The sequence below is a fragment of the Amblyomma americanum genome, chromosome 2 (genome assembly GCF_052857255.1).
Source record: "Amblyomma americanum isolate KBUSLIRL-KWMA chromosome 2, ASM5285725v1, whole genome shotgun sequence".
Lineage (NCBI taxonomy): Eukaryota > Metazoa > Arthropoda > Arachnida > Ixodida > Ixodidae > Amblyomma > Amblyomma americanum.
The window spans coordinates 86,989,290-87,015,202 of NC_135498.1; the positions used below are offsets into that span (position 1 = coordinate 86,989,290).

The 25,913-nt window shown below is 47.6% G+C and overlaps 1 protein-coding gene across 2 annotated transcripts in view; it reads right to left on the reverse strand.

Moving 5' to 3' along the window:
- Positions 1-440: 440 nt before the first annotated feature.
- LOC144121553 (tumor protein p63-regulated gene 1-like protein) overlaps positions 441-25,913 on the reverse strand; it is a 60,430-nt gene continuing 34,957 nt past the window's right edge. For both annotated transcript variants that reach the window (XM_077654824.1, XM_077654822.1), the window contains one exon: positions 441-578. In XM_077654824.1, the coding sequence (XP_077510950.1) occupies positions 564-578 (15 nt within the window). In that variant the 3' untranslated portion in view covers positions 441-563. The remainder of the gene's footprint in view (positions 579-25,913) is intronic.

Sequence of the window (25,913 nt, forward strand, 5' to 3'; positions counted from 1 at the left end):
ATTTTTGACACAATATATGGGGCGGATGGAATGCTACATCTTTCAGTTGGTGTCGGATAGGATCATGCCTCCACGGCTTTTCTTCCTACTTCGGTGGTTTCAGTGGACTAACCACAGGACATCTCGATAGATTTCTCAATCATGAAAGAAAAAGTGTCAGATGTGTATTATTCGCACCACACGTGCTTAGCTGCCGCTCAGCTCTAACGGCAAGAGAAAGAAGACAAACGTTCGCAGTTAGTCACGTGAGCGCGTGGACGACACAGAAGAAGAAGAACGTACCAACCTCCAACGTCTGAGGCCTTCCTTCCTTCCTCCAAGACGTCGCTGCACCGGTTCCCTTCGAAGTTCCGACCAACGACGCAGTACCGCAGCAGACGAGGCGGCGCCGAGCTCTGGGCCATGTCACAGGACGACGAGACGTTGTGGACGGCGCTTGACACAACTCCTCCGCTGAAGGTCGTGAGCGTCACGGAGAGCCCCGACTCGGCGGACGCCGAAGGCGTGGTTCCACTGTCCCAGTCCAGGCGGTACAGCGTAAGTGCGATGTTCAACAGAGCGCGCTAGCACGACGCCACCTGCACATTTGTTGTAGTGAACGCCAAGCTTAACACTTGGCCCTGCGACAGGCTTAGCCCTTGTCCTTTGAACCTAACCCAGTAGGAAACCGTGGCCCTCGAGTACCTCTCAGCTAAAATCTCGGGCCTCAGCTCGTGAGCTTAATAATGCCGGAACAGTGCCAGGTAACGAGAGAGGGATGCAGAACAAGCAGCAGAAATATCAAACAACGATGGATAACGTCAACCAGACGCCTGAATTTAGGCCTTAAGTTTTCCCCAAGTGTGAGAAAGATGTGTTCTGCAGATTCAGCACTTATTTGTTTACAGTTCTCAGTTCGTTCTGAAACAAGAGGCATGGCGTTCGAACCGATTAGAACTTCTTTGTCTAGGTTGTATTGCAAATCTTGATATCGATAAGCACTGAGTACGCAAGTAAAGTAAGCAAGAAACACTATGAAAGTCACAGAAGTGGGCGTCTTATTGCGACATGCTGTGTTGTGGCTGGTCGTATCATTTAGCCACTTAGTATCATGAGACGGTGCTAACTAGCCCTATTATTTGCATCGCTGAAAATCAATGATTGTGTTTGCGTTTCAACTTTGAACCGTGAAGGAAGAAGTCAATTAAGAACTAACAGCTAGCTCGTCGCGGTGTATTTTTAGGTAATCTATATTTAGGAACGCCATTCCTACGGAACTTATTAATCTGCCTAGCCATCTTCCCGACAGGCGCGGATAGGGAGGTTAATTGGTTCATTCTAAATACTAACTAACCTATATGGGAGTAAAAATGGAGTAAACTGTCCTCTAGCGCACCCCCATTTATGGGCAACTTATGCTGCCAAAATTCCAGGGGTAGATTTTGATCACTAAATACACGAAATGCTCGCACTTGGCAACGGCGGCATATTTCCACTGCAAAGCATAGTAACCTGTTGCAGTTAGCAATGGAGTGACGCTTAGAAGCGGCCCCGGAGGTCTTGAGGTCAGCAGAAAGAGGGGAATGAAACCTCAGTTTAAATATTCGTAACTGCTAGAACTTTGCATGTTTTGAAAAGAGAATTTCTTTCCGTTGCCAACCGTATGTATACCGTACATTTAGCGGTGAAAATCCTCCTCTGCGCTTACGAATCCCACTCTGGCCCTAAATGTGCGCTAGGGGACAGCTTGCTCGCTGTTTGCTCCCGCGTATGCTAATTCACGAGAACAAGGCACAACAGGACTTGCCAAATATGTCGCACTCCTACCCTTCATCTTAACTAGGTGACCTTAGATCTCTTAATATTCTGCCCACTTGGAATCGCTCTTATGGGCTTTGTGGGGAATTGGTGGTGATGATGATGACGCTGGCTTGGTTTTAATGGTGCTGGGGTAGCTTTAGCGATAGAGCGCCATGGCGCATTGTATTCTCTTGTTACGCGCTGTCTGACACTTTGATGCAGCTCATCGGGAAATAAAAACTAAGGACTGACTTTGCCACAAGCACAGCTCAACACTCCGTATCATAGCTTGCTGATATCAAAATTCCATAACCTTGCTTTATTCCTCAACCCACTTTCACCTTCCTTCATCCCTCTCCTCACGGCGCGGCCGCTGCGTTGGCTCAGTAGCTACGCGGTCGGCTACTGCCGAGTACCCAGTTTCGATGGAGGCGCAACACAAAAGGCACCCGTGTGCTGTGCGATGTTAGTGCACGTTAAAAGATCCGCAGGCGGTCTAAATTATTCCGGAGCCTTCCACTACCGCGCCTCTTTCTCTTTTAATGCGCTACCACTAGAGCCCCCCTTCGTCAATTTCGCCATTGTCTGTCGGGTCCCACTGTGCCCACCGTGGCAGGTGGCAGTTCAATCAATAATTGGTCGCAAGAGGTTGCCCGGGAATAGCAACCTGCGTCTTGCAAGCCACATCAGTGGCAGCACTTGCCATCACAGCTCAGTGGCGCATCGCTTAACCGCTGCATCATTGCACCAGGAGGGGTACGAGGTCTCCCAGGGATTTATGAATATAGAGAATGTCCGATTCCACATATATGGGCGCTTACCCATTCACGCTATCGCGTCATACCTTTAAGGCTAAGCATAAGTCCGATTTCGTCGATCTTTGTCTCAAGCCAGTTTCACCTTGGAAACCATGGCCTCGAACCGAAACCGGAGTCCTAGTGCACCTGATTCCCAATTGGCTTAGCCACGCTAAATCGCCCGCCAATTTTCCTTCTTTCACTCTCTCATTCATTTCTTCGCTCAGGGCGTGGTTGAGGTGTCCGCCGAGTAATGACAGTTACTGCCGCTTTAATTCCCTCAAAAACTAGTTTCTCAGGCGACCACTCGGGGTGAGACGTTGCCTAGATGTTGGTACCACATTGCCAGCAGCTGGTTATGAAAAAAAAGTGGCAGTAGCTGCTTCTCCCCGAGTGGCCGCCTGAACTGCGCGGCCGTGTTTTGATGCAAGCGAAATCTAAAAGGCGCCATGTACTGTGCGATGTCAGTGCACGTTAAAAATCCCCGGGAGGTCTAATTACTCCCCAATGCTCCGCTACTGTGCCTGTTACTCTGTTCTCTCTTTCATTCCCTCCTGCACCCTTTCCATCACAGCGTAGTAGAAGTATTACACGAGATGTGAGGCCCTTACTGCGTCTTTCCGTTCGTCAAAATTGATCCCCAAACCAAAACCGACGGAACATAGCGGGTGTCCCCAAGCTTTTAAACAAGCTTTCAATAAAGACGGAGTGTCCGAGCCGATCAACACCAACTGATGGCTCTTGAGAGTTGCGTGGCCTAGTCTGCAGTTTTTCGTTCTCCAAAGTTACTACGTAGTACATTTTAATTTGACTCTTTATTTTTTTGGCTTGAGGAACAAGGTATCAATTCGGATGTTGTAGATCGTCTTGTGAAGCAGAAATTGCAGCCTTTGGCAAAAATACACAGCCCAATGTGTTTGCTTGTAAGCCGTGAAGTGGGGCTCTCGAACACCCCTGAGAATCCCAGGCTTAGAATGTGCTCCGCCCTCACCATCGTGAGAATGCTGACGATTCAAAACTAGCCTCACTGCATGGACCAGGACCAAACCTCGTGGCTGTGCACTTTCGTCAAAGGCTGAACATCGTTGTCAAGGCAGCCGCTTCGGAACCAAGGTTTAGCGCCTCAAATGTGACCGGTGCGCTCATGTCTCAGCGAATGGTATGAACGAGCACCTGCGTGTAGCGGCTGCTCACTTCGGAGACGTGGCCTTGACGCCTAATTCGAATGGCTCATTTTAGAAGAGCATGGCGCCAGCCATATTGCAATTCAAGTTTAGAAAACCACTAAAATTTAACTGAATGAATTTATGAAGGGACCGTTCATTGGTCAGAAAACTTAACCAGTATGTATTTTAGTGTCTGGATACCTATTACGCAGCGCATGAAAATCGTGTTATTGTTACAAACAAGGGCATGCACTAACGTTCTAAACATTCTCTCATACGAACCACGTTTACGTGGAGACTCACTGATGTCGATAGCTAATTAACGCGCCACATTTGTGATTTCTGCCGTGCAGGAACACTCGACTCGCCGCATTTCTTCGCTGCTCTACCAGAGCCGCAAGCACTCTTCCAAAGTCTTCTTCTATAGCTCTGTGCTGCTCTCGCTGCTCGTGCTGTCCAGCTTCGTCATCCTGTTCTTCTTACGCCAGATAAAGGCCGTCATGGTTACGCAACAAGCCGCCGACGTCTGTGGCACCGACGACTGCATGCTGCACGCCAGCGAACTGCGCGCCCGGATGAACGTCGGGGCCAACCCTTGCCACAGCCTGCACGCCTTTGTCTGCGGTTCCAAGGCTTCGCCAAGAGAGCAGGAGCAGCGAGAGATCAGAATCTACAGCGAGGTAATGGCCTACGACTCGCAGAAGTACCTGACGGCGGGGAATTGCAGCCACAATACATCCAGCGCGGACCTTAAAGCCCTTTTTGCTTACAGACTGTGCCTGGAGCGGCCACGGAGTGGTAAGTCGGGTCCTTTCGTGAGCTTCATGAAAGAGCGAAGAATACCGTGGCCAAGCGATCCACCTGAAGATGTTGCCCTTCTGGACGTTGTCTTGGACCTGGTAATCAACTGGAGAGTCGCACTGCTCTTTGACCTGAGACGAAGCACGAGGAAGTTCCACACGGCTAGCTTCGTGTTCCAGGAGCCCGGGCCCTTGATTGATCTCAGACGGCGGCAGGTTGAACAGGTGTACAAGAGCGAAATGGCGGCGGACTCCCTGGTGCGAGGAATAGCAGAGTTCCTCAGCGGACATAACATGTCCCGGGAAGAAATCGACATCTTGCGTCGAGACGAGATCACGCTGACGTCAAAGTTAACCGCGTGCACCGACGACGAAGGAAATGACGTGATTGTCACGCTGCAGCAGATCCAGGACATGAATCCCAACGTCACGTCTCCGACCTGGCTGACACTCCTAAAACGACACATGAATGACGCTTCGTTGACTGCAGAGACAACGTTTTTCGCTTACGACGAACGTCGCCTTCAAATTGTAGCTGAAGCGCTTACCTCCCTTCCACGAGCAAGAAGTCTGAACGTAGTTGGGTGGATGTTTGCCTACACTTACGTCTGGACAGTCGACCCCGGCTACGATTCGCTAAACCATTACGACGACCCTGGGCTGCAGATGAACAGGACGCTTTGCTTCCTAGGCGTTCACGAATCGTTCGGTCTAATGCAAATACTGCACGACTTTGTCAAGCGCTTTGAGCACGGCGACATCCAAATGACCTCGGAAGTCCTGCAAAAAACCACTGATACGCTCGTACAGCTCGTTCGAGAAACTGACGTCATAACGGAGCCATCGAAGAGAACCGCCGTTGAAAAGATCAAGAGCTTGTGCCAAGAACGATGCACAGTGAGGGTGTCCAACACGCGTCGCCTCGAGTGGCTTTACAGAAGCTTTCCGAATAGGTCTTCAAGCTACTTCGAATCCTGGCTTGAGTCTCGAAGAGCGCTCGCCGCCGCGTTGAAGACAGGCCAATCCCATCCGGCTATGACCGCTCGTTTCAAATGGCGAACCCAAGATATTCACTACCTGTTCTCTACAAATTTTCTACAAGTCCGAATGTTTGCCTTCTACCCTCCCTCTTTTTACATTCACGGCTCGCCTGCGATTTCTTACAGCGGGCTAGGCTTCCAAATGGCCCGCAGTATTGTGAAGGCTATAGTGGGCCGTGGTCGAAATATTGACGAGAAGCTCTCCAAGCGTTTCTGGTGGTCGTCCTTGAGGACGTGCCGTTGGGACGAAGCCAACACGGATGCCGACGAGCGGTTCATCAGGGAGCTGTTCGCCCTGAAACTGACCGTCAAAGCATTGCAAAGCACCTCCGGCGATGACAAGGCGTTTCTGCCGCTGCGGTCCCTGGAAGAACTAACAGGAAGACAGGCGTTTTACGTCAGCTTCTGTAGCCGATTCTGCCACCGTGTGGACGGCGAAAACTGGTGCAACCTCGCCATGCACGAGGACGGCTATCGACATGCCTTCAGCTGCCATTCTGCTTGGCCGAGGTACTTGAAAGCCGAACCTGAGTGTCTCGTTGTGTAGCATACTACGCTGCGTACGTTATGCAGCGTGATTGCATTGACCCCAAATTATGTTTGCACGCGCAGTACTAGTTCAGCGCCAAGTCGTTTTGTTATAATTGTATGCTTTCGAATTTTTGTGTAGTGGGCAGTCAGTTGTGTAAGATGTTAGCTGCATGGTCCGTAAGACGTATATGGTGCCGATTAAGTTATGTTTAATTCTTGGTTCAGTGGCATATGAGCATTACTTTTTTGTGAACACTATCTGTGAGCGCATTGGTTTCTAGTCTCAACGTATGATACTCAAAATGGTTTTAACGCGTATAATTTTTTTTCAGCGCCAGGCAACTGCTTCCTCGCATACCTTTATCTCCGCATAGTAGACTATGCGCGCAGACTATTCGCACCAGCACAGGTGAAAGTGTGCATGGCAAGTGAAATAGAAATGAAAGAGTATGATCATAAGAAGCCTCCTATTCGAAGAAAGGAAGCGGGAGTGAATTGTTCACACATTTTTAACTGCGACCACAAGTCCTTACTCAAACTATTTCTTGTCCAAATTATATCTCGTGACTGCGTGGCAGCGAGGTTAGCAGAACGTTGTTCAACTGTATAGTTAAACTCAGGTTAGGAATTGTGGGCTCTTTAGTGCGCACTTAACTGTAGGGTACGTGCAGATGCTGGATGTCTGCCGCGCTCGTGACTGCGGTTTTGAGAAGTCTGAGCCATGAGGAGGAGTCAAAGGGTCACAATGTGTCTCAGGGCAGTCAAGAAGTTCATTTGTTACAAAAATGTATTTCTCTACTACAAATATACAAAGAATTCCATTTCTGGGGAAAAAAACTAGCAACAATTGGCAGCCGGTCACATGTCGCACAAAACTCTTCAAGCGTGGTCGTCAGCTGCTACAAGACACGTGGAGATAGTCGTATATTGAAGAGCATCAAAAACCGCTCTGGGATGGGCTGCATGTCGTGGTTAAACTGCCACGTGCACGCGGGCACGTGACATGTTCGCTCACACTCCATATTAGTCGAGACTTGAAAAATTCGTTGGAGGCGCTTAGATATCTAACTGCGGGAAGACGAAAGCCGCTTGCAACTCATTGCACCGATTTGAATTTGCCGCGCTTGAATTGATTTCACGACAGAGAAGAGCAGCTGGCGCGAGCGTGGCAGAGGAAGCGGTGACGTCACGCTGCGCATGCGCAGCGCGTCACGTGACCATTGACCTGACGCGACGTGAGGTTTGTTATGTAGCTTAAAATCACGTGACCTAGGTGTCGATGTAACGGACGGACGGTCAACGCGAGTATGTACCATTAAAGGCTATCGCCTTAATACCGCAAAGAAACAACTTGCGAAAACATTGGATAACTGCATACCTGAGCCTCTACTTTACACTCCAGGCTCTCGCACACAAAACAAACATCACCATCAACCTACTACACCTACTATATGACGGCCAGCCGTAGCCATCTTGTCTCCCAAACATAAACCCCATCCACCCTGGATTAAATCGTCGGCGCTGCATAGAAGAAAAGAGCACCCAGGGAAGACGTTGAACCTGATCAGGGGCACACACTATTCCTGACATGGAGGAAAATAAAACGTTTTGTTCGTGAATAAACATTCAGTTGGCGGTACGCGCCTAACCGTGTTGAGCGTCTTCCCTGATTTCTCTTCTTCTCTTGTAAAACTATGTAGCGCCTACAATCTACTCCAGTGTTAAACAACCAACTAGCCCAACTACAAACTACTACTCATCCACCCATCTAACTTCCTGCCGCCGCCTGCTGCGCTTGCCTTCTCTTAGAATCCATGCATTCCGTTCCCCTTAACGAAGATCGGCTACCTTGCCTTCACACTACACGCCCTATGCCCATTTCTTCTCTATTTGAACTAGGAAAACATTAACTCTTATTTGTCCCCTGACCCGCTCTGCTCTCTTCATGTCTCCTAATGTTGCATCTATCATTTTCCTTTCCATCGCCCGCTGCGTTGTCCTCAATTTAAGTTAAGTTGAATCCTTTTCGTTAGTCTCCAAGTTTCCGCCCCATAGGTAAGTACTGGCAAAATAATACAACTGTTGTATACCTTGTTCTTGAGGGATACTGCTAAAGGTGCTATCCATCGCCTGAAAATTTCTGCGAAATGCACTTGTTTTTTATTCGCCAGGATACTTCACTCTCGTGGTCCAAGTCAACGGCTTCTATTTGCCATTAGTAGACGTATTTCCTGACAACTTGCAATAGTACCTCGCTGCCCATCGACATCTGTTGTGCCATTCCGAAAGTACTGAACATACAGAACATACAGAACATAAGCTTCTTCATATTAATTTTTAGGCCCGATGTTCTGCTTTGCCAGTCTAGGTTCTCGATAATGCTTTGCAGTCCGCCCCGGAGTTACTTCATTAGCAAGGCAATCTCATCAATGAATTAGCTTATATCCCCAACTCTTCTCAATAAAGTTCTCTGAATACCACCCCCAACTCTTCTCAATAAAGTTCTCTGAATACCACCTGCAAGCACGCGAGATATATCGTGTCGAGCTGCCCGATTCCTTTACTGATTGGGATTGTGTCACATTCCGCATGGAGGACTATGTTGGCTGTGCAGCCACAAAATATATTTGCCAGTGCCTTTACATATGCCTCTTCTACACCCTTGCTACGCAATGACTGCACGACTGCTGAGGTTTTTACCGAGTCAAATGCTTTTTCTCATAATTTATGTATGCTATGTGCAGGGTATTTCACCTAAGACTTTACGCAATTTTTAAATATAGGAGAATTAAAATTTCATGCAGATTTCCTTGGGACTGTTGTGTTATGTGTCGAGAGAAATAAGGAGCTCTAAGGGATACCAATTAACTTAATAATTAACTAAAATTACCTATTAACTTTTTAATTATAGCAGGTAGGAGGTATTTTGAAATTGCAATTATGAGCTTCCGGCGAAGGGAATGCCATATTGGATACTAAACGACAAGAAAAGAACACTCATCGAGCACCGCAGCGCTGGCAATTATGGCGGCTTTCGACGCGCGAAAACGAAACCTAGGAGAAGGAGCGCAAAATTATACGCGCCCACGAGTGACGCATCGTGACGTCACCGGGCGAACCGAGCCATCCGGAGGCGGCCCCTGCCACTCCCGAACGTCTGGCGCTGCATCATTTCACGGCCGTGGCTTATCGGCTGTCTGACTTCTGTGCTTAACCGAAGGCTGCAGTCATGGTGTTGCATGTCACGGCACCGCATTTTTGTTTCCCTTTGGTTCGCACTGCATGAACAGCTGTTTGCAGCTGACCGACAAGCTTGTTCGGGCACAGGTGTCTAATATTTGGGTCAAGATCTCATTTCTTTCTTGAAATGCAATCGAGGGCAAGGCAATTAAGCTTTTCTCCAAGTTCTAAAAAGGTGCAATTATTTTTTTCTTTTCACGATGAAATTAGTTGCTGTCTGTGTTTTACTCCAACAAGATGTAGTGGGGAACCTTTTCATCACTGCACGCAAATTTACTCTTAATGTGCCACTTAAGTGGCATATTAAGAGTAAATTTGTGGGCAGTGATATGGAATTATAATTATATATAATTATTGCGTAGTCGTCCTTAAGGTACTACACAACGTATCAATAAATCATTTTTCAAAAGTTATCTGCGTTTGCCATTCCGATACCCATTCTAATTTGTCAGCGCAACTATATATACTGGGTAGCACCGAACATTAGAATAGTGTTATAAAAATGTTATGTCAGTTGCAGTAATGTTACATGTTCCATTGTAATGTTACATGAACGTTAAAAATTAACATATAACATTGTGTGTTACATGGAAAACGCTATTTTAACGCTCTAAAGAAACACTCCTTTAATGTAGTCTTCGAAACGTTATATAATATTAGACTCATAACTATAAAACCTTTGTAAGCAGCGGACAGCAATTGAGCTATGGGACTATAGTTTTCAAGTCTTTGGCGTACCCTTTCCTGTGGATTAGGATAATCATTAGCCTTCTTCCAAGGTACTGGTACGCTCGAGGTCGCCAGGCATTGCGTATACAAGGTAGCAAGATTTGCTACCACGATCTGCGGCACCGATGGCCGATCTGAGCAGTGCCTATGCGGACGTTCCTGCCTGGTCATACTGTTCGGCTACCCTGAGCCACCACGGCTGAGTTCGTAAAGGGGCACCGAGGAAAAAAATGGCAGTGGCTTAGTTCGGCTATGCAAGGATATATGTAGCGAAGGCAAGTGTGAAACTCCCCGGTTGGCCTTGTTCACATATCCCACAACGTATGAAGCACAGGCATAAACGTCCAGTATGACCTGTAGGTCCATGTTTGATTTCAGCACCGAGGCTATCCAAGGATTGAAGGGGTCGCGTCACTCTTAGGCCTATTCTCTAGGCCAACGGTACGTTGTTCTTCGCTTTCTTGAGCCCGCCGCTGAAGTCTCTTGGTCGCATTCCATCGTTGATCACGGGCCGTCTTCAGTGAAGCAGGACTCAGGTGTCTCCTCCGGCTGCTGTCGCTGCTGCTAGCGGTCGAGACACCGGACGTTAAACGTGCCTGTCTCGCGGTGGCATATTCACGGCGGCGTTTCGCCAGTCGTTCGGCGCGCTGTTCGTTTGTTTCCTGGGCGATTAGTTTCCTCTTCATCTCGTTCCGCTGTCGATTCCAGGCCTCCTCCAGCTTATCAGAATTGTCGCCGTCCATACTGTCGCCTCAACTGTGGTTGCGGAGCACGCCAGCTCTCCTTTTCAATCCTATAACATCTTACCACGCGTGCGACGCAGCTGTCGAAGTGAGCGGAGGCGAGCGCAACGACGAGGAACGCGGTGTCACGTCCTACCAAACGGCGGCGGCGGCGAGCGGCGCGGTGTTACGTCATGCCAGATGGCGCGGCGAGCGCGCGAAGCACAGTAATGGTGACTTCCAATCGCAGAGTTGGAGCACTTCGGGAGCAACGTTTTCTGCTCTTTTCGGAGCAACTGTATTCCAAACGCAGATCTGAGCCACGGATCGCGTCTTCCAATGGTGGACAGGGAGCGGTTGCCGAGCCGAGATTGCTCCGCCGAAATCGGCGGATCCGACCGGAAGTTTGCGTGACGTTCTTTTTAGCGGCACTAGCAGCGCCCCCCATTTCCGGCGGCTTGTCGCGTCCGCCGCGCCGGCTACTCTCCGCGCTGCGTAGCAGGCGTTCACCTCCGCCCGCCGCTATGGACTCAAAAGTGAATCGCGCACTGGCGCTCGCTCTGCTTGACGACAGCGAGTCGCACAGCAGTAGCTTGTCATAAACTTCAGGTGTCACCTCCATCTCAAAAGGCAGCGGGTGTAGTCTTCACCTCTTGCAGCAACGGTCGAAAAGCAGACGACGGCGCGCGCGAAAAGCGCGGGCAAGCGCAAGGAAGGACGGGTACTTGCGCCAGCAGTTCGCGAGCGCCACCTACATGCTCTGGCCAGAGCAAATGTACTCCAATCGCAATTTCAGGTCGCGCGCTCTGCGCCGGATTCAGGCGCTCTGTCACAGAGCGTGCAGACCAATCCGGGCCTGCGATTGAAATTCACCATAACCTTCCGCGGCGAGGCGCGCGCTGTGACGTCACGTGCCTCGATGGAGTACCGCCACGGCGAAATCGCGAGTTTGCGGCCAATAAAGCTTTCGCTTTAAAAATTGAAGTTGGCCTGTATGGACCGGTTTCCACACACTATAATTACAAAGTGACCACTGTCACCAAAAACGGCGCTTTTATGAGCGAGAAGATCCCAAGGAACGATATGTACTATTCGTCACAAAAGCTTCCAGGACGCAAGTTTTAGGAAAAACGTTTACTGCCACTGCGGCTGCGTTTCGATGGAGGCGAGATGCAAATGCGCCCGTGTGCTGTGCGATGTCAGTGAACGTTAAAGATCCCCAGGTGGTCGAAATTATTATTACGGAGCCCTCCACTACGGCACCTCTTTCTTCCTTCCTTCTTTCACTCCTTCCTTTATCCCTTCCCTTACGGCGCGGTTCAGGTGTCCGCCGATATGTGAGACAGATACTGCGCCATTTCCTTTCCCCAAAAACCAAATTTCATTTCAGCTCCACCTCGGATATATCCAGTCGCCTGATATTGTGAACAGAGGAAGGAGCATTCAGGCCTTTAATGCCACCAAACACTATCAGCCGAATGAGTATACCGAGGTGGAGCTAAACGTTCACCCGCCGCGGTGGCTCAGTGGTTAGGGCGCTCGACTACTGATCCGGAGTTCCCGGGCTCAAACCCGACCGTGGCGGCTGCGTATATATGGAGGCGAAACTCTAAGGCGCCGGTGTGCTGTGCAATGTCAGTGCACGTTAAAGATCACCAGGTGGTCGAAATTATTCCGGAGCCCTCCACTACGGCACCTTTCTTCCTTTCTTCTTTCACTCCCTCCTTCATACCTTCCCTTACGGCGTGGTTCAGGTGTCCAACGATAGTTCAGTTCATGCTAGCCCGAGTAACCTACATCCGGGCAGCAGCGGAGCAATCGGTCTGCACAAATCTTAAGTATGCCCCAATCACGTGCAAGGAAATTACGGATGGTTACAAATTAGGAAGAAGAATATACCCTGCTCCAGACGTATCCCTCACTCACAAAGAGGCGTATATCTGGAGGAGGATCCAAGCAGGTGTATACATATCGCCAGTCAAAATTGCTAAGAACCCGGGTGACGAAAAATGTATCGACTGTGGGGAAAGGGGTACACTAAACCACATTACTTGGGAATGTCTTAGCTCACCAGGGGCTAAGGAAGAAATAAATAGTTTTGAAGCCTGGGAGGCGCTGCTGCGGAGCGAGGACCCCAACGCGCAGCGCAAAGCCACCCGCGTGGCGGCTGAGGCCGTGAAGCATCAGCTACACCGTCCTCAGCCGACGGCCTCTTCTCCTAATCGGGCTTAGGCTTCGGCCGAGCCTGAGAGGGGGTAGGGAGACCACCATCTGCCGGAAATAAAAATTTTCTGAACTGAACTGAACTGATCAGGGTCGGTACACAGCTCCCCCTCTCCCTCCCCAAGACTAACATATGTTCCAGATGCGGGTATAGCGCGAAGTACCGACAAAGCCGCCGCCTTCAGCAGCTGAAGTCCCGCTGACCGCGGAGCGATACAGAGGAGCAAATTGAACAGTCGACGAATGAAGGCTCCAAAACGTCCTCTGGCGAAAGGCCATTACTGAAAAGTTACGAATCTTGCAAAAAGCCCCGCGTGCACAGTTCTTTGGTGTGTCGCTTTGCTTAAAGGGGCTGTGAAGGGGGCTCTAATAAAGTTGCGGCATGCCTGGGATATTGAAGCATGCCGCTTCACGAATAGTGTCCAGCAAGGACTTTTTAAATGTGTTTTGTAGAAGATGTGTTATCTGCAGTTAAAGTTTGAATTTCAGCGTCTTCGGGCCTTTCCCTCTCCTCTCGTCACTTTTTGCACGCTGGAAGGTAGGCGCTCCTTCGCCGACCCCCCCCCCCCCCCCCCCCCCCCTCTGGGAGCGGAGCTTCCCGACCCTCCGAAGATAAGCGGCTTATTGGCCACGGCCACGGTAGCTGCCTGACGTCTGAAAGGATCTAACCAATGGCGACCTCTCACCTTGTCTACGCAGATGCGGGGGACGGAGGAGGGTGCAAGAATGAAAAAGTCGCCGGGAAGGGCTCGCCAACTTTGACGCGTGATTGTGGGTCGTCTGCTGCATGTAGAAGAGTATTATTTGGCTCTGGTTTTCATGGCAACGCAGTGCAGTGATTAAGTGAGTTAATGTGCTCTCCTCGGAAGGCGTTTCAGAGCCCCTTTAACAGTGGATGCTTTCCACTTAACTGAGTCCACTTGAGTATATATTGGCATCTTCGCCTGCATTCCTGACCTACGAAAAGCTGACTAATTGAAGACGATTTGTATTTTCGGACACCCTTGCTTAAACCATAGGTCCGCTCGATTCGCCTGCACTCGCTGTACCAGCTATGTAAAGTTCTGAAGTGGTGCCGCTTAGGTGCCGCGAGCGTGCAGCGCCAGTTCCGGCAGTTCAAGTGCAGCTTAAGCAATTAAGGCTGTGGCATGGCTTAAGTGGCATTGACTAGCTGTTTCCAAAACGAATGATCGAGTGCAGCTAGGCCTGGAAATCTGGTAGCGTTGGCGTCGCCCACCTCAACGGCCGCCAGCATAGAGGCTTCTGTATCTGACCGCAAGAAAATGCTGAAATACCTTTGTTGAAAAGTGACGGTGATTCTACTTCGGATTCGTGCACACATTCTGTGCTCAGTAGTGACTCTGAAAGTGACAGTGATGTAATTATTTTTGTTCCTCATTTTTTAACATGCACCTGTTGGCCACCTTCTAGGCAGTATTAATGTGAATTTGCCACGGGTGAGGTTTCATAGTAATTCGTAGTCGCGAAGCATGACATGCTTTTGGCGAAAGTGAGGATGCTTGGTGCCTTTTGGATACTGATGAAATGCTTAGTGAATCGACGCTCACCTCTGCTCTCTGCTCATCAGTTATCTATTCAATGTAACATACTTCAAAGGATTCAAATGTAGGTCTCCTTGTTGGCCATGCTTAGTTATGGCTAGCTTTCCTGGAATCAGTCATTACTTGAAAACTGCTCCATGGTTTGCTTGTCATCAGTTTATGCTTTTTCTTATTTTCACAGCTCACTGGAAGTGGCGACTGAAGCAAAATGGACCAAGCAAATGGACCGAGCAAACTGAGCAGAGTTAAATAAAGCATTCCAAAAAATTTTGGCTTGTATGTTCAAGTTTTCTATATGCGCATGAAGCAACGGCCTAAATTCGATGGGGTGTTCAGGGTGCACACATACGTAATGCTGAATGGGAATAACTGTCATTCTGGACATCCAGAAAACTGAAAGGAGATGTCAGTAAGACATCAAAAGGAAACTTAAAATATGTACTGAAGATTTTGACAGGACACCCTCCTCAATAGGAATAACTGTCATTCTGGACATCCAGAAGACTGAAAGGAGATGTCAGTAAGATGTCAAAAGGAAACTTAAAATATGTTCTGAAGATGTTCACGGGATATCCTCTCGTCATCTTATTGGACCTTCCTAGGACATTCTGTAGATTTCCATTCTGCGACCAAACATGTGTCCAGAGGATGTCCAATGGACGTCATGTGGGTATTTATGGGCATCATATGGATATCGGATATCTTCAGGGCAATATCGAGTGGATGTCCAGAGGATACCATATGGTTGTCTGAGATTTCGAACCGCGAGAAAATTTTTCGAACACAACATCGCAGCGAAGTGCTGCCATGAACCAGCCTCGATCTATGCATGTGTACCTCGCAACAGCTGGTGCGAAACGCACGTGTGTTCTTTTACGCAACACAACAGAGGCGTGTGCGCGCCGAGTAACAGTAAATAGCGGTGCGTCCGCCGCGATTGTGACGGCCGGCGGGCGGGCACTTTCGCCAATTTCGCACTGTGTTGGCGCGTCTGTCCACGCGGGCACACCAGCACAGTGTTGACACAGTGATATTGCCACCGCGCGTGTGGGGTAGCTGGACACGCGCGCGGTTCACTGCGCACACAGAGAACAGAAATCGCCGCAAGTAGTTACAGGCCTGATCAACAGGTCCCCATGCAGTGACGCTCCGTACGAGTCTGACCCTACTGGGGCACCGGTCTCGTCGACGAGCGGATTAACCTGAGTCCCTTCGCCGCGTTTATCGCAACGCACAAGCCATCGTCACGCTATAGCCATCGTCTGCTTCCATGGCGGCTGCAGCAGCACGATTTCGGCACCGACCACTGAGGAGGGGCATGCAGTTTTCCTGAACCAGACCTGCACAACGTCTGCACTTTTTTGAAACGAATGGCGCCGCGCAGACGGCGCCAACTTGAACCGATGAAACGTTCACGTAGTGCGCGCTAATCGAATGGACCTCATGCGGATGCGGCCCTTGGGTTTGCGAACCCCTGTCTTGGCATCTGGAGAGGGTTTTCAAGGTCTTTATAAAGCTACCAGCCCTGCTCGAAGGGGAGCTCGATCTCTTCTTATTTGAAAACAATATGATTCCATATATTTCTCACCGCTGTACGAAGTCTCCTTGCCATATATGTAAACTTAAAGCTCGTGCACCTCTAGACAAGAACACCTGTTTATTGCTCCCCTGACCCTGCTCGCTTAATCAAACTCAGAGCCCGCAACAATGCTCTCATATATTGTGCTAGGATGCTAAACATCCTATAGTGCGTTTATGAGGAGAACTGGTTACGCTTGCGCTAATTATAATAATAATAATATCAATAATGATTGGTTTTGGGGGAAAGGAAATGGCGCAGTATCTGTCTCATATATCGTTGGACACTTGAACCGCGCCGTAAGGGAAGGGATAAAGGAGGGAGTGAAAGAAGAAAGAGATGCCGTAGTGCAGGGCTCCGGAATAATTTTGACCACCTGGGGATCTCTAACGTGCACTGACATCGCACAGCACACGGGCGCCTTAGCGTTTTGCCTCCATAAAAACGCAGCTGCTGTTTTTACAAATTTCTCTCGTCTCACGAGCCACTGAAGAGCTAGATGGCGTGCAGTGCTCGATTTGTTCGGTTGTGCCTGCAGCTTGAGTGGGCAGATCGTTGCTGGTACGAACCCGCGGTTGCGCTTCTTGCTTCCGCAACTTTTTCAGCTGCTATACATAGATATGTTTGTTTACTGCTTGTTGGTTGTTCTTTTTTTTTCAATACAAAGTTTCGTCACGAAAAGCAAATGGGACTGCATTGGCCCGACCGAATGAGCACCGGGACGGGCCAGGCCAGGCCGATCATCTATATAAATTGATAGCGGACCGCAGTCGAGTCCGAACCGAAGCGGCGGCGAGTAGGTCTGGTCCCAGTCTAGACACCGGCCCATGCAGACCTCTAGCATTGGGTACAAAGTTACTTTGCAGCTTTCCTCGAATCTAAAGCCTGCGTTGTGCCGGTTAAACATTCCAGTTCAGCGGTTGTGCTATTTCAGCAGCATTTAACCAGCTCCCATCGCGGTGGCTCAGTAGTAGAGCGCTCGGCTACTGAGCCAGAGTACCCGCGGGTTCGAACCCGACAGCAGCGACCGCGTTTCGGTGGAGGCGAAACGCATAGGCACCCATGTGCTGTTTGGTGTCGGTGCACGATGAAGATCCCCAGGTCGTAGAAATTATTCTGTTCCACTATGTACCGCACCTCTTTCACTCCAATTAGCCTTCCTCCCTCCCTTCCTTCACGTCGTGGTTGAGGTGTCCAACGAGAAATGATAGTGATTGCGCCATTTTCTCTAAAAGAAATATACGCTTAGACCATCATCGCTTGCTCACTCTATAATCGCAGTATGCATGTTCCTTTATTTTTAGCTCATAAAAGGCGTGAGCCCCAGAAGGTCGAATGGGCATTGACAATTTTATATTCGGACCAGAAGTTTTGAGAAACTGAAAGTGAAGGCAGTAGACACTGCTCAATGTGTTTTACTTACTTCCTTTAAATAAAGATGGCCAGCCGAGATGAAGCAGTTTTATGCAGGCCCCCAAGGCGAGAATCGCACCTGTCGGCGCATGTCTTGCGCGCTGCTAAAACGTTCGCTAGGTCCGACCAAGAGAAAGACCCCGAAAAAGCTTCGAGAGTTTTGCGTGGAGCCGACCCTCGAACACGCATGACGATTACCCTTTAATCTCTCTGCTTCAATCATAGCTTGGCTCGACATCAGAAAAGCTGAGGCTTGATGTCAAATACAATCCCACGTAGCCATGGCATGTCCTTTGATTGTTGGCATATTGTAATTATGACAGCAGTGTTTTGTGAACATCTGATTCTGCGAAAAAGAGAATTAAAAGGCCTCCTCGCTCCCACGGCTTGTCCGTTTTGGGTGTGCCGCTCGTACCATTCGATGCCAACCGAGTAGTCCCCCGAGAGGAACCTCAGGGAGGGCACTCGCATGCTGTGTCCCCCCTACCCTAATCGAAGGGGTGTCAGGACCCCTTCCCCCACCCGCGATTAACACCACTGGAAAGAACTGACACGCGTCGACACCAAATTTTTTTTAGCATATCCCAGAGGTTATGCTATGCCGCCATTCACTTGAAAACAGTGATCATGGAGTCTTTTTCGGAGTAGATGTCACAGGTTTGAATCGAGTGGTGAGAATTTTTTAATTCAATTTTCTCAGCCCTAAATGCGCCTTTTGCTGCCAGACAAACGTCCACATAGCCAGAAAGATTTATAATCAATTTTTACCAACATCAATAACTGAGTGAAGTTGCCCTCACTGTCCGTGGACTGTGGCGGTATTGCTCTTCATCCCGACCAGCATTCATGATTTGTGACTGGTAATTCAACAGTTTGCGAGAAGTGAACCAAAATTCACTAGTACCACAGACTTCAACGCAATATCTAATCACCAGGTAATGCAATATCAGAAACCAGCACAGTTCATGTGCAAGTGAAAAGAAAGTAAAGATGATGCATCACACATCAGCCATGTCTCATGGTCCATTCAAAATAACTTTATTTTCTTTCAAGTATAATGAAAATAATAGAGGGAGGAACAACAAGTGAGAAACACACATTCCTGTACACCCACGCAACAAGAAGAGGCAATGATTCCTCAGAGTTAGATTATTTGATTCGATTATTTAGACATGTGCCCGGTCGGGGGCTCGTGGGGATGCGTACACATGCAGGCACTGGAGGAAAAGGCTACGTACTTAGCCAGCCGCAGGGGTACCGAGCTTAAGGCATTCGTGTTTCTGCGTGTATGGTATACCACATAACACATCAGCCAAGACAACAATACAGCACAGAGACAATCAACAAGGGATGCAGCTCATGCCAGCACCAATGCAGAAAGATAGCACAAACTGGCTAAAAAAACAAACACAGCTACATTTGGTAACAGTACATACAACAGTAAGCAAACAATGGCATCAGCGTGAAGCTGCAGACCTTGTTGCGTCCACAACACCCAAATAAAAATCAAAAGCAAGACGACAGTATGGTTCACTGCGTAGATCAGGCCATTATGTTTAACAGTGCCATAAACCTTTTAGTTTTACACTCACGGCATTGCAGACCTGTTCAAACAAATTAAAAAATACCGAAGTGAACAGCCGTAAACCTCTTCACCAATGGCATTGTCAGGCATTGTGACAAACAGATTGAATTACCCATTTTTACACACCATACAACTTCACTGTTTGTGGAAACAAGACCACACACACACGCACACCCTAACACTCATGCACCACAACTCTGCACAGGGTGTGTATACATCTGGATTGGTGGCATGCAGTTGGGCCACCAAATTACCAGTCCTCCTTTTTCAAAATCAATAAGATAGTTGGACATGCACTGCAGAACACTCAGGCTCCCTGACCTTTCACTGCACTTGTCAGCCGATTGCTCTCATGCCCACAAACCTGTACTTGACTCGCTGGAACCCAGTTACCTGGGCCAGGTCAACAGTGACCAGCTTTCGTGTCATGGAAATGCAGACTAGAGTGGACACTCGTCCAAAAATGCCAGCTCTACACAACACGACACAGTATACACAGCAACTGAGTAACAAAAGAAACCCTGCAAAAGGAGGAAAATAGGGACTGCCAAAAACTTTTCCAAGTGGCCAGGAGGTGAAAAGTCAGCGGCAAAAGTTTACGGAATGCGGGCGTTCATAAAAAAAAGAACAAAGTTTACTGTGGCGTTGTCACACAAACATATCACCTGAAATGAGCACAAGTATGACGAGACGCTGCAGATAAATTTGCTACTGAGCACACGTTTTCCATAAACTATTGCCGGCAACTGGCCCTCCGCTATTGCAAACTTGGTCTGTTTCACAGATGAAAGAGAAGCCAGCAGAGAGCCTAACAAAATGAAGAGGGAGAGAACATTGACCCAACACATGGCCGCATCATACAGGGCCACATTATGTGCACTTAATAATCTAGTTCACTCTACTGCAGCCGTGTTAAATTAACTTTTATGAAGATGCCTGCAGTGCATGCACAGTGGCCGGGTGGGTAAGCTCACCTGCCACTGCACACATGCAGCAGGCACCTGACTGGTCTAGCATATGCTGACCTGGGTATGTCTACACGGCACTAATACTCTCTAAGGAATGCATCATTACAGGGCTTCAAACATGTTGGCCACTGCAGCGAACTCTACACCTTCGAATGGCAGCTAAATGCACACATTTTGAGAACAGCCAGCCTACCACTGCGATGTGCACTGTGCGAGCTTCCGCCACAGCCTGTGCTGCTGGCAACACACACACAGCAGCAAACGTCTTGGGCAGAGTTTGAGGGCCACCATCATGAGTGCCTCGAAATGTGTTGAACTCATCCATCATGAGAACAAACGTATGAATGCAAGGTTACCCGTTACAACATGAAAAGAAAAGCGTTATTCAGAGCACAACAGCAATTCCCCTCAATATTTATGTCCCACATAAAAATGATGCATGCTACCCAGCCTACATAATAATAATAATAACTCGATTTCGGCCTCCAAAATTAGTGACAGGGAGCTACAAACTGTCATGAACAGCTTGACTAGGCCACAGCCCCTATATACCAAGCAGCAGCGACAGGCAATCGAAAGGAAAACATCACGTGCATGACGGCTTCATTTTTCAAATGAATGAGAAAAAATAGCACAATTTAAAACAAAACAAAATAATCATATCAAAGGAAATCTCATCTTTAGATCTAGACACAGAGCACCAATTTCATGCTTATCACAGCAGGTTTACACATGTTCAAGGTCTTCATGTATCATATAACAGCACAAATAACAAGCACAATGGAAACATAGAAACATAGAACATGGAAACTCTACGAGCAAATCCACAGCTACCACAAATGGAGCAATGAAATAACCATAGAGTGTAGCAGCTAATGCCCACAAGAAGGAAATCAGCATGTTTCCACCATTCAAATTCAATGCACACTGGACAAAACAGCTCCACAGTTCAGCTTATTCAGCTTCAGTGGTGAATGACAGGAAAAACAGTGGTGCCACCTGGAGAGCCATCAACACAAGCACACACGACTGGTCATGCCGCAACACACACACCGATGTCATACCACTTCCATACTACACACCAGTAGTGCACGAGAAAAAGCCCGGAAATACCAGAAGAGGACAAAAGCAGGCTTCTGTGGCTTTCTTTGCAAAAAAACACCCTCTTTTTCTCTCTCTAGTTGCTTAGCTCTCGATGCCAGTTCCTTTCTCTTTCCCATAATGCTAAGTGGCAAGCAGAAAACAGAATCAATAGCCTATAGTACAGCGCTAGCACATTTCATATTTGAACCTTCAGCTGAGTCAGCACTTCCAAGCTGCACTCTGCCAGGCACTGCCCCTGACGACACAGCAATGAAATCACTAACACTGAACAAAAGACAGGATAATCATAAGGTGATCCTTTGTATTCCTTGCAAACTGCGGTGTTGAATACAACGTGTTAAATCACCAGGTAGCACTTAAGGCCTTGTCAGATACTGCAAATGAGGAAAGCACTGGTTTTAAAATGCGGTGCTCAGATGCTTCATGCAACTCTGCACTAAATGTCAATAACGTTTCGTTATTTGAACTGCTCTGGATAGATACACTTCAGCAGTAAAGTCATAATTTCTGCAATGCAACATGAACACGTCGACGTCTCATAACCAGTTATCCTTGGTAAGTTGCTAACAGTGAGATTTAATGTCCAGAAGCAACACAAGGGCTACGCACGATGCTGTAGTGGAGGCCTCCAGTTTAATCTACATCGCCTGGTGTTCTCCAGTGTGCGCTAGCAAAGCACAGAAAACGGGCGTTCTTGCATTTCGCTACTATCGAAATGCGGCTGCAACAGCTGGGATTTGATCTCGCAACATTTGGATCAACAGTTGAACACCAAAGGCACTCAACCATCGCGGCAGGTAGTTGCATTCTTGGCAACATCTGGCATGGTACTATACTCAATTTCATACATTGTGGGCAACGCTGCCAAAGCTAGCACGCCTGTTCGTGCGCGCTAAGTCGCGCCAAAAATTTAGTTCTGCGTACAACCAAAGTGAACACAAGCATATTTCGTTGCGACCAAACTTAAGTGCCATCGCTGGCACCTCCCAGACTTTGTTTACCTCTTGCTACAATTTCATCCTGTGACTCATCGAGACTTTGAGAAGCAAGAATTACATGCGGCGGTATGATACGCAGTTGGTAGAGCAAATTGCTCTTACTCCATCCGTGCCCAAAAAGTAGTTCGCCCCAAGTGAAAATTACAGCCAGATGGCCCGAACACTGAGCGTCTCACAGCTTCGAGCTTGATTTTCAATGCTACCACTTCGGTTTATACCGCTCTTTATTGTTCTCCTAAAACTCACCGAAGTTTCGAAAAGAACGAATGAGATGTGGCGGAGTAATATTGTTTCGTGGGTGCACTACTTCCGCAGCCTTTGCAGCGTTGCCTGCTACGTATGAAACGGAGTATATGAAGGGAAGGTCTGATTTGTAAAAAAAAAGCTCTGCACCGTACCAATGAGTTAAGGCAAAACATACAAGAAAATCCAAATGCTCCAAACCCGCACAGAGGGAAATAAACAGTCAGCATACTAGTGCACGCTAAGAACATGAATTTTTTACTACTAAGTGGGTGGAATGCATACACATCCAAAGATAAAATGGGTTAACATGAATAAAATTCGTAATATGGCAGTGCAATAACACTGCCGTGCTTGAGTAAACTGGAGACAAAATAACCCAGATGCCAGCGCTGGAATGTTGCAATACTTCAGATGAAAGATATATGGTAGGTAAATAAAATGTCATGCTTGGGCATTAGCGACATAAGCCCAAGCAACAAAATGACGATAAACAGAGTGTGGCCCAAGGACTGCATTAAAAAGTGTTAAATTTGTAAGATATTCAAGAAACAGGAGCAACACTGGATTAAAAAGCCGACATTATGCTCATTACCTGCATTTCAAAGCTAATAACATGCAACATATGTTGCGCATTTTCTTGTAATACCATGTTCACATGGATGAAACAAGGACACAGCGAAAACTGGGCATAGATGAAACACTTTGCAGCGCTGTGGACACTGAGTTGTCCACGTTTGTTTTACTGTCCCCTTGTTTCAGTCAAGTTCAATCAGCACAACAAGAAATTAATTTTTGCCATGTAGCCCACTTTCAACCTTTTCTGGCACTGTGCAAGTTACGTAACGGTTTCCTGGCAACCAGTCAGCCTTTTCGGCAAGTCATATGACAGTGCAGAACATTTTTGAAGTTGTGTCTTGTCAACCACTTCCGCTGCATGACCGCCATGGGTAGAATATTCGCTGCAGTGTCACTGCTGAACTAGACCTAGCTTTGTGGTCGCTTCAGCCACAAGCCACAAAATAACTGTCCATGTTCAAGCCCGCAAACAGAGCTATCGGCTATGTTTCAAAATAAAAGAAAATGCATTTACCATGGCACTTGCAAGAGCCACAACCTATGTGTCCGAAAAGGCACCTACAGTGTGCAGGTGTGCAACAGGTATGGTAACAACAGCCCTTGGCATAAATGGCACCGATTTGCCCATGATCCCTCCCAGACCATGAGCATTCTCCACCTACCCTTCTTTCCAGCTCTCTTCTACCCTGTTCACTTCGTAAAACAGTGGCTATATTAAGAGTGAGGCACCACAACTTCATTTCCTGCTGTTTAAGAACTTCAGAACTACTTAAAATGGGCTCTATGCAGTTATTTTTACAGCCTTTGTGAAAAGCTTAGCTTCAGAAACTACCTTTAATTATAAAGCACCACCGACGCAGCAAGTACAACCAATGATGGCTGAAGGACCAGACCAGTAGCCCTGGATTCCCAGAATGCTTTGCAGTGCCACATGACTTTTGAAATGCTCCATGAAGACAAAAGAAGTTTCATCTATGGACCTGCTCAAACTCAGGATGTTGAATGCATCAGCAAACGATACAAAGTTTTTAATACCTAGAACAAAGTGATGGTATAAAAAGTAAAGCAATAATTTGGCATGTATACCACAGGACAACACACTGCGGCTTATCATGTTGAGGCTCCAAAAATGCATGCTATTTATTATATTGCAAGGACAGAAAGTCAAGATTGCACAAGATTCAGCATCTACAAGCTCCTCTTTGTGGAAAAAGTTGCTCCGATTATGCTGCAATGAAGTGGTATTACTGCAGATATACATGAATGGTATATGGAGTGCAATCATTATTATAGGGAGTATTCAAGTGACGTCACAGGCGCCGTTTCGTTGTCCAGCACGTAGCTTCAGCAGTGGAGGCCGCAGCAGGAAGCAAAAATCCCATTAGGCATGCCCGCAGCCTTTCGCAGTGCTTCATCGACAACAAACTGGTGGCCGTTATGACGTCAAGAATACTCCCTATACATCATGCATACCAAATCACAAAAAAAAAAAGAAAAATTGAGTAAGACGCAGCCTACCTGCACATCACAGGTGCATCATTACAGTAGGAACAACATAACTTAAGACCCTGTTGCTTTAACTGATATACCCCTTTGGTCTGACAAAAAAAAAAATTGGTTACAGCAAAATGACTTGCTTGAGATGTACTCAAAGCACATAACTGAACACCACCAGATTATGTAGGATATCAGATGCACATTTCTCGTTAAACTTTTAATGTAAATGACTAGCGTATAACGACTACATGCACAGTACTTTTTAAAATATCAAACATACATACAATCACAATAAATATGCCCTGGAAGTTTCTTGGTAATACATAGCATTTAACTGTACAAGCTTTAAAACATTCAGCTTAGCAAGGCATAATGTTTGTTTGATTAGGGCATTTTAACATCCCAAAGTGACTCAGGTTATGAGAGACGCCGCAGTGGAGGGGTTTGGATAATTTCAGATAGCTGGCGTTTTTTAACTTCAGTCTTTCACGTCAGCAGCAGAGAAACATAAGCACTGAGCCACTGTAATGGCCAAGGCATAATGATCATAATGATTTCCACACATATCGGACACCTTTAGCATACCATGTAATGTTACCGTTACCGGAGTACCAGGAGCCCACCCACCGCCGCTGAACATGCGCTAATTGATCCCGATGCTGCAGGCGTGAGTGCAGTTGCCGAGTACCTGGTGCCATCTGGCGCTGTCAAGGTGATTTGCACATGTGCATTGGCTGCACGTGGACTCCCGGTACTCCGGTACTGGTACCAGTAACACAATACACGGTATGCTAAAGGTGTCTATTGCAGAGCTATTAATGCATCAAAACTTCATTTACTCACAGTTGGAATTATTGACACTTAAAGTGAACAAACATTCAAGGGCTTGGTTGCTTTGATGCCTACAAAAGTGACTATTACTAGGACCATCACTGAGAATGATGGGTACGATTATTACACAACAAACATGCAACGTCATGCATATTAACAAGAGAATGTAGGCTTTAGAGTAGATAGGTAACTTGGAGGCTAGCTGACAGTCTAAACATGTAAAAAGCAATCTTGCAACCAAGATTTCTGAATGAAGATGTCCAACCCGGGTCAAAGGCAACGGAACACAACAGCAGCATCAGCAGCATCAGCAGCATCAGCATAGCTGCCAACCACTTCAGGTGAAACGACTGTTTCAGTGCAAAAGCTTGTGAAACCCTATCTCTGCCAGCTGTAAAAAGTCACTGCCACAACACTTTCTGAGCACTGACTATGCGAATATCATCTGCATTCCAAACAGACACAAACCACAATGACCTTAGTACCATACTTTTCTTATATTGTGCAGTGTGACGAAACAACATCTG